The sequence below is a fragment of the Polypterus senegalus genome, chromosome 5, assembly GCF_016835505.1.
Source record: "Polypterus senegalus isolate Bchr_013 chromosome 5, ASM1683550v1, whole genome shotgun sequence".
Lineage (NCBI taxonomy): Eukaryota > Metazoa > Chordata > Cladistia > Polypteriformes > Polypteridae > Polypterus > Polypterus senegalus.
The window spans coordinates 145,669,697-145,679,980 of NC_053158.1; the positions used below are offsets into that span (position 1 = coordinate 145,669,697).

The 10,284-nt window shown below is 39.8% G+C and overlaps 1 protein-coding gene across 2 annotated transcripts in view; it reads left to right on the top strand.

Annotated features, from left to right (window-relative positions):
• Positions 1 to 10,167, top strand: part of LOC120529558 (leukocyte elastase inhibitor-like) — an 80,627-nt gene extending 70,460 nt beyond the window's left edge. For both annotated transcript variants that reach the window (XM_039753455.1, XM_039753454.1), the window contains exons 6-7: positions 2,591 to 2,758; positions 9,293 to 10,167. In XM_039753455.1, the coding sequence (XP_039609389.1) occupies positions 2,591 to 2,758; positions 9,293 to 9,697 (573 nt within the window). In that variant the 3' untranslated portion in view covers positions 9,698 to 10,167. The remainder of the gene's footprint in view (positions 1 to 2,590; positions 2,759 to 9,292) is intronic.
• The last annotated feature ends 117 nt before the right edge of the window (positions 10,168 to 10,284 follow it).

A 10,284-nucleotide genomic window follows, 5' to 3' on the forward strand; every position in this document is an offset into this window, starting at 1 on the left:
TGATATTATTTTCAGGTTTGATATTTCAGATAAAACCATCAAACTCTTGTCAACAATAACAGATTATTTAACGCTCATTTATGTTTGTGAATTCTGAATTTCAATGTGAACTTTTTTGTGACCTTAGTATGATTCCCCTTTTTTGTAATGGTAGTGAGACTCGGTGACAAGCATAAAGTGGAATATAAACCCCATATACCTCAAGAAAAAATAAAAATTAGCAAAACTTCTTTACAGAAACAAATTCAAATGGAACTGAGGCGGAACATAATGGTGGTGGATTTATATGACAAGAACAGGAACAGGCGGGATCTTGAGTGAACTGGAAATGGAAGTGGTGTCCTCAACAGGCGGGATCTTGGGAGCCAGAAGTGACATCATTATGAAGCAGGTTCTGGTGCGGGTCTGCAGACAAAGAAAAGAAGATTATATATACAGTACACCCCAAAATTTGCAGGGGATTACGTTCCTAGAGCACCCACAAATTGTGAAAAACTGCAAATTATGGACATGGTTAAAAAAAATGCCTATTTTTATAGTTTAAACCCTAAATATGCCCCCAACACACTTTAAGTTAATTTCAAACTCAGCTTAATTCATTACCTAAAAGACAAAGTAAACCTGCATACTGTATAGTACTGTACTGATTTGTCACCCGCAGTGCTAGAATGTAAAATACTGATGTTACCACCATATGTACTATAATTCAGGCAAGCACATTTTCATTGCCAGAAGCCTTAGAAGGTGCAGGGCGTTTCGACGGCATCTTGGGGCTTCAACCCTTAAACTGACACATACTTTGGGGTTAAGGCATCCCTTGACGCCAAATACTTTTTTGCTGCACTTTTTAAGTAAAAGTCACAATTCATAAAGAAAAAATGAAATTAATTAATCACAATTACTGCAACACTGATCATTTTACACACTGCTAACGAACAGTAAAAACTATTTTTAAAAACTACTGGAATAATATGTACAAGGTGCAACTGATGCCCTTGATGAAATTCAGTAAATCACCAAGCTAACTGCACTTGAACTGGCTGCCCGCAAGCTCACACAGGTAAGCGCTGACTCTGGCAGGCTAGTCTAGTGCAGCGGCTCAATCCCAGAGACGGTGAGGCTGCAGTGCTGCTGGAGCTGGCTGCACAACGAATGTACAGCACTGACTGATCAGCTCCGGCGTGCTGGTAAATTGCACTGGGAACCGACCATAGTCAGTTGCGGCGTTCAATGAATGTACGTCACCGAATATACTCGGCTCCTTCGTGCTGGCAAATGGCACTGGGAAACGACTATAGCCGGTTGCAGCGGTTTAAGGATTAAGAAGAACAAAACGGAAAACACGAGAACAATTGGCTGGAGATGCGTCACAGGGCAGCAGTCAATCAGCAGCAAGGATAAATGAATAATGCTGTAGTGGTCAGGTGCCGCTAAGGTTCACACCATCGAGAAGACGGTGATTTTATTTATTTTTATGGTGGAGATTCCAGGGACACACTCAGCCTTGACGCGTCCCAGAGACATTCACAAACAGAGACAAAAACAAAGCAAACCGGGAATCAAACAGCAAATAAAGAAAGTAATGAAAACAACGATTCCACCCCTGTTCCCCTTACGGAGATTATACATTAAATACAACAAAGCACCAACAAAACACACAAACTGAAGTCCATGAAAAACGGCAACAGCTGAAATGTAATGATAAATAGTCCAGAGATCTGCACATTTAATGGGAATGTAAAGATAGTCCTACCGGTAGTTCCTGAAATGGTAAATATGGATTCAGGAGCACTCCTTTCTTTGCAGGATGGCAATGAATCCACTTACAGTCCTCATGCACACAGGCAGATGGCAGACAATCCAGACCCCAACCACGAAACGATCCAGGACAAAACGAATAAGTACAGGTAACCCAGTAGAAGGCAAGCAGAGAGACAGGAAGTTGAAATACAAATTACAAAAATTTTTGGTCACTAACCCCCTTTTTAAAAGCAGCACTGACATCCTTTGACCCCAACAGCCCCTGCATCTTCAGCAGAAGACCAATCAGAGCCACTGCAGGGACTGCTGGGAGCTACAGTTTCAAATCCTAGTACAGTACAACGCTCTCAGATTGGCTACTTTCAACATTTCAAGCCATGTTTTCCTCTATGGTTGCTTCCTGTTCTCTAGACAGTGCAGTATTGCCACGAAAAAAGCCATAAATTTTCTGAGGATATTTTCAGTTTCCGCTAACAATTATTAGTTAAGTTCTAAGAAACAATCGGCAAACGATTGAGGCTGCAAACCCTCAACTGAGTCTTCACTAGGGTCTACTGTACATGATATTGTTGTGTGGCATTTATCATTAGCAATAATGAAAAAATAACTAATTCACTTAGAACATACATTTAAATTCTTTATTTTGAAAAGATGATCTTAAAATAAATAAATTTTTAAATTTTTTACACTACTACTGAACTACTGAAAATTTTGTCAAGGCCTTTAAAAAAACTCCTTTTTTTACTATTAACTGTTATTTTCTATACTTTGTGATCAGTAGGTAGACCATTACTAACATTGCCAATGTTATATGTGTTTTATACCCCAGAAAGACACTAAGTCTGTGATGATGATGTACAAGAGTGCAAAGTTCAATTATGCTTCGTTGCGTGATGTAGATGCTGACATTATTGAGCTGCCATATGCTGGTGGAGATGTCAGCATGTTTGTTCTGCTTCCTAAAGATATTGAAGATGACTCCACTGGACTTGAACAGGTGAGAATGCATTATGCACTGATTCATGCTTTGTTTATCAAGTAAAACCTTAGTGCTGATATAGACAATATAAATGTGCTCTATGTATATAATATACATTTTTAATAAATTTAGGAACAATTGTTACAGTTTATTTACAATAGGCCATCTGTACAGAAACAATACACCAAATGGTATCTGATGTACATATCCATAAAATTCCCCAGAGACATTTATATTGTGGCAGGTATTAATTATAGTATTACAAAAGGAATCAGTTATTTTGTAGAAAACTGTTAGGGTTTTATTTGACTTAGTGGGGTAAATCACTGTTGCATTAGCAACCTTTGTTGAAAGATGGGTAAGGTACACCTCCTGGTTCCCAAAAAGTTGAACACTGTTGCAAAGATTCCTTTTTTGGAGATCAGTCTTTTTACTTGGATGCCACTGAAGTATGACCTCCTGGACATACAGAAAATACAAGAAGAAGCCCTCTCTATATCCTACTCACTACTATTCGGTTATAATCTGGCCTTGATGATCATCAGATGGAGAACGTGTGTGTGGACCTCAGTATATACGCCTGTTGGCACAGATGGAAATGACTACCTATGCCATGGAAACATCTGCAGAAACACCTGGGGCCTCATGTATAAATAGTGCGTACACACAAAAATGTTGCGTACAAACATTTCCACGCTCAAATCGCGCTGTATAAAACCTAAACTTGCCATATAGCCACGCACATTTTCACGGTAGCTCCAACCCTGGCATACTTAACTTTTCGGCTTGGTTTTCCAAACTGGCGGCACCCAGCATCAAAGCAATGCTACTGTTCCAGTGTGGTTTCTTTTTTAGATCCATATCCCTGACGCGGCTTTATAAAAACACTGAAATTAACTGCATATTGTTTATTAGTTTAATGCATCCGATTGTAATTAACCTGTAACAATATAATGGTCCACAGAATGGTCAAACTATTCTAAATACCATAGCTGATTTAGTGTTGTTCCTCTCACTGTACCTTCTTCTTCTTTCAGCTGCTCCCATTAGGTCTTGCCACAGCGGATCATCTTTTTCCATATTACTCTCCCTGCACCACTCAGAGTATTTATATCACTGTATCTGAGTGAGGAATCACAGCTCTACAGCAGCTGACTGGAAAGAGAATTATCGGTATACAGCATCTAGCACACGCTGCCTCAGCCATGCTATTTATTGAACTGCTCTCATACGGCAAACGCTTCAGAGCCTTTCCTTGCGGTTCAGAATCAGTTTCATCCCAAGAACTCTAAATGCACTCATCAGTCCATCAAGTGATCCTTCCAGAATGCTTTGTACTTATAAGTACAATTACCTCACTGTAAACTTGCAATACAGTTATAATATTGCACAACCTGAGCCACATTATAAAGCGCATATTTACATATGATGACAATATCATTTTTAAGATGAAATGCAGCAAAATATGTTTATTATATTATACAGATAAAACTTTAACTTCATTTAAATAATCTATATTATTAATAATTAAAAGTGAGGACACGGTGCCGCAGCACTAGCAAGGAGCTGGCGCTCCGTTTACGGATTGTTCCTGCCTCGCGCTGTATTCTTGCTGGGGCTTGCGTGACACTGGAAGGATAGATGGATAGAATAGTTTAACAAGTACTATGAAGATATTTCAATGTTCCCTAAAGGTTTTGAAGAATCGGCGCTCTAAGCTTACAGATGGCTTAACATCTATTACCCAATTGCCACACAATCAGCTCTGTATTTGGAGAAGGAAAAGTAAGGACAGGAATTATTTCATCAAAGGTCATGCAAAACGCATCAAGCATCTTGTGTGAGGCATGAACAATCACTGTGCCACCATGTTCCCATGTTTAATAACATGCTTTAACTCCTATCATCATGAAAATGATATCAAGTATACATCTCAGTATTTTAATTAATCAGAGAGCTGTAATATCACGAATGTAATGGATTCTGTGTCCTGTAGGAGGAAGAGAAAGGCTGTTTAAGAAGCAAGTACTGATTCACACACACAGAGCACATAGAAGATAAAATACAAAACAAAGCATTTAACGTGCTACTTTAGTTATGATGGGATTTGAGAAACTAGTAAATTAAATGATTTAAAGATGAAATGTATGATCTAATTTAATGACAAAATAAACTATGTGATTAAAGTGGAAATTTCGAGATTAAAGTTGACATTTCGTGCTTTTCTCCCCACTGTGTGCCTATTATTTTTTTTTTTTTCTGTACCCTAATAAGCTTTCATATGACACTCCGATGGTGGGCAACGACTCGCCTTTCCACGCTAACTTTAATATCTGACAACTTCTTTTTTATTTAGGACACTGTGCGACTTTGTGAACTTGAGCTTTCCAGTTTCAACACTCTTTGTCACTCGATCACCTTCCTTTTGTTGTTTATACCACTGTTTAAACCAACAAATCTTCTCCTTGTGCTGTAGCCTTGTCATGGTGGAAAGGCTTGCGTGCTTCAAAGACCCTAAGAGCTATGCTGGGAGGAGCCTTTGGCTCCTAGTAGGTCCAACTTTACCAGATTGGTCTTAGGCGAGTAGCCAGATGAAAGGCAGTACACTGGTCGTCCAGGTTGGGGGTTGGGCGTGGCGCTAACAACGCCACCCTGTAAAAAGCTACCATTACAGAAACTACAATGAGCAAATCCATCGACAACAGGCCCATAGCAGTTCTCCACCACTATGGCAGTATGACCACCCCTGATGAAAGCTGAAGGGAAGTCTGGTGTGCAATGGGGGGACTGCTTGGGCCAAAGACCAAGATCCGCCTGGGAGCATGCAATGTCCGAACCATGTTTGAGACCTCCAAGACAGCACAAGTCCTCAGTGAAATGAAGAGATACCACCTGGACATCCTGGGGATTAATGAAAATCACTGTAAGGGCTTCAAACGCCAAGTTCTACAAGTTGGATCCATCATCCTCCACTCAGGCCATGAGAGCACCCATACACATGGAGTAGCCATCATAATCTCCAAAGAGAAAGCCAAAACCCTACTGGAGTGGGAACCAGTAAGTGAAAGGCTGATCAGAGTGCGCCTCAACTCCAAGTTCTGCAAAATCACCATCTTGCAGTGCTACGCACAAACAAATGAGGCTGAGGAGGAGGTCAAAGAGGACTGATATGAACAGCTCCAAATGGTAGTCTCTAAGGTACCCCAACATGACATGCTCCTGATAACTGGCGACATGAATGCCAAAATGGGAACTGACAATTCCAACTATGAGAGGGCAATGAGGACACATGGGCATGGCACAAGAAATAACAATGGTGAACGCCTTGTTTATTTCTGTTTAAACAACAACCTTGTCATTGGTGGAACTATTTTTCCACACAAGAACATCCACAAGCTCACATGGAAGTCACCTGATGGAAGAACTACCAACCAGATTGACCACATTATAATCAATGGAAAGTGGCGCAGGTCATTACAAGACGTGAGAGCATATCGAGGTGCAGATGCCTACAGTGACCACTACCTGCTCAATGCCACCATCAAGCTCAAGCTGAAAAGGTCGATGCCACAAGGCCAGCGGCAGAAGGTGTTAGATATTGTAAAGCTACATTATTCAAAGGAAAATATGGAATTTGTGCTGGAACTGAGGAAATGTTTTAGCACACTAGATGTTACCCTTGCAACAGAAGAGCCCTCTGTAAACCACAAATGATACATCATTAAAAACATACTCTGAAACAGCAGAAAAAGTCTTAGGCTATAAACGGAGAGGAGCCAAAGAATGGATATCCGCTAAGACATGGCAGAAAATTGAGGAGAGAAAACAGATAAAAGCAAAGCTATTGAGTCTTAAGTCCCAACGACTCATTGAAAAAGCCAAACTGTCCTATAAAAACAAGGACAAAGTGAAGAGGAGTGCAAGGAGAGACAAGAGGACCTTTGCAGAAAGCCTGGCAAAGGAAGCAGAGAAGGCCGCAGCCTTGGGGAACCTGGGGACTGTATATAGGATCACCAAACGTCTCTGGAAATCACAAAAGCCAAAGTACCCATATTAGGGATAAGAACGGCAACATTTGCTCATCGGAGCGAGAGTAAGCAGCCAGATGGGTCCAGCATTTCCAGGAAGTGCTCAATCACCCTGAGCTAGAACAACCTGCCAACATCACAACAACAGACTACATCCTGGATATCAACATCAATCCCCCTGACCTTTCCGAGGTTAAAACTGCCATTCTATCCCTAAAGAGTAGCAAGGCATGTGGCCTGGACGCAATCCATGCGGAAATGCTGAAGACCGACATTTCAACATCAACTAAAGTCCTTACTGATCTCTTCCAAAACATCTGGAACAGTGATACTATCCCTGAAGACTGGTCTAAGGGCCTCATTGTCAAAATCCCAAAGAAAGGTGACACCAAAAACTGTGACAACTGGAGAGGAATCAGCCTTCTGTCCATTCCAAGCAAAGTGTTCTGCAGAGTCCTCCTTAACAGAATGGAGCCAGCCATTGCCTCCAAGCTTAGACAAGAACAAGCAGGCTTTAGGAAAAGAAGAGGATGTATAGACCAGATCTTTGCACTGCGAAACATCCTAGAGTAGTGCTTAGAATGGAACACACCTCTGTACATCAACTTTGTTGATTTCAAGAAAGCATTTGATAATGTCCATCATAACACTGTTTGGAAGATACTCCAGTACTATGGAATCCTAAATAAGATAATTACAATCATAAAAATCTTCTATGAAAAATTTTAGTGTAGTTTCCTTATGGGCAACACTCTCACTGAATGGTTCTCTGTACAGTCTGGAGTGAGACAAGGGTGCATCATCTCTTCCATCCTCTTCCTACTTGCAATAGACTGGATCACAACCAACACAATAGCAGATAAACCCAGAGGCATCCAATGGACCCTGTCCTCTCAATTGGAAGACGACCAATTGAGACGACCTTGCTCTCCTTTCAACAAACCACTCCAACATGCAATCAAAAACTGTTAGGCTTCACAAATATGCCAGACAGGCCTGAATGAACATCAACACCTCCAAAATCCAAGTGATGTGCATAAACTCTATCCCCACAGCACCCATCCAAGTGAATTGAGCACCACTCAAGTTTGGCAGCCTTATCATCAAGGACCGCGCTGTCCATAAAGACATTAGAGCAAGACTGGGAAAGGCTCAGGGTGCCTTTTCCCAACTCCGTTCCATCTGAAGGTCTAAACAGTACAGCCTAAAAACAAAGATGCTCCCGTATAACAGCAATGTAAAGTCTGTCCTCCTGTATGGTTCAGAGTGTTGGCGTGTGGTCAGTACAGGCATGAGGAGACCTGAGGTCTTCCATAATAGATGTCACAGACAAATCTGCCAGATCTTTTGGCCCAACAAAATATCAAACCAACAATTATACAGGAAAACAAGCAATCAATGCATCACCAAGGACATTACAATAAGATGCTTAAGATGGCTTGGACATGTGTTAAGGATGAAGCAAAACTGCATCCCAAGAGTTGCCTTAAGATGGACACCACCTAGAAAAAGAAAAACTGGAAGACCCAAAAACACCTGGCGTAGAACGGTGGTACAAGAGCTTCAAAAGATGAACCTGTCATGGGGAGAAGCACGACATGCTGCAAAGGACCGCATGCAATAGAGGGAGCTCATTGAAGCCTTATGTCCCACAAGGAACGAAGAGGATTGATGATAAGATTTTAAACCAACAAATAGTATGTTTTTCCTTTCCTCCAATTGGTATTCGCTGCAATTCTTCTATTCCCTCCGTACTTTTGCCATTGCCTTTTTACAGAACACTGAGCTTAAGGGCTATTTATATTGATTTGCATATTCAAAGAGGCGTAATTCTGGGAGGAGTTGGGGTGGGGCAGCAGGTGCGTGCAAATGCGTTACTTTTCATGCTGACTGGGATTTATGTATCGGAAGAACGTGGAAGCTGGCGTTCGCACAGATTTATGCATCTGGATTTTTTTTGTGCATAAGCACATTTCCACTTTTGTCCATACGCCATGTTATAGTGTGAATTCTACACACGCCGTTATGCATGAGGCCCCTGGTCTTAATATCAAAAAGTAAACTGCATGATTGTTAAACCACATATTTTTTTATCACATGGTTATCTTTATGTTGCGTACATTTTGCAAAATATATACATTGTAAAAAAAGTATTTTATCTATATCCACATCTGCCAGTCTATTTTTTTTCCATAAACAAGCACAAAACATATTATTAAAGAAAAATATCACTAACATAGCCTTCAATACTAGTTTAACCTCTAGAAACAAACCCTTTTTAACACACGTTATCATCAGAAGAACAACTGTTTGTATTCTTGGGAGTGTTCAGGCATACTTCTCTGGATTAACACTCTACAGTTGACTTGCTTTGGAAGAAAAGGTCTATGAGCCGAATGGTAGTTAGATGATAATAGTGTAGCATTAAGACTATAATGTCCAACCTCAAAACTGTGCAATTAAATGAACTTTGTAAGTGTACTGCAGTGGTATATAGATCTAATGTGTTTTTTCCTTCTCCAAGATTGAAAAACAACTTACTTATGAAAATGTTATGAAATGGACCAGTAAAGAGAATTTACATTGCACCAAAATGAATTTGTATCTGCCAAGATTCAAGATGGAGGAAACCTACAATCTTAAAAAACATCTGTCTAGTATGGGTATGAGAGATGTCTTTCATGCCAGAGAATGTGACCTGAGTGGAATTTCCAGTGCTAAAGGTTTATACGTGTCAGAAGTGACTCACAAGGCTTTTGTGGATGTGAATGAAGAAGGCACTGTTGCAGCTGCAGCTACTGCTGTGAAATTCAAACTTCTGTGTTATGTTTACCCAGAAGAGTTTAAAGCTGATCATCCATTCATATTTTTTATTAAGCAAAACCCATCAAATTCCATTCTTTTCTTTGGAAAAGTTTGCACTCCGTAAACAACTACATCTATTGTACATTCCAATGATTTGGTTAAGTTCATTTTGTTTTAAAGTTTTTCCAAGGTTATATTATTATTGTTTCTATCTCTCTGTTCCTGTCAAAACCATCACTACCTAACAATACTGAAAACAATTTGTTCAGTTCTTGAACAATCCAGAAAATGAATTTTGGTAAATTCTGCTAAACATATTTCTGGAAACTGTTTAAAAGTAAAAGGCAATTCAGGTAGAGATGGGTTTATTACTAAGATCATATTCTGCAGTCAACATAAAACAATAGTTTAAGAACAACTGCATATATTCTATATATTTTCTTTTATTAAAACAATGTATATCTTCTATTGCATATAACTCCTCACTGATGTTAGCTTATAGAAACTGAGCCTTTGCAGAATTAGTATGTACTAATAAGAAGACATGTTTAAATTGAAGAAAAATAAAATCAAAGACATTATGATGGGAATGATCAGTTTTTCTCCTTCTTCCTTTGTTTTTTTCATTTTATGTTACTAAACCTCTTCACCCACTCTGATTTATTAGGAAATAGAAATTTAAAATGATGTCTTATAAGGGTATCTGTGTGT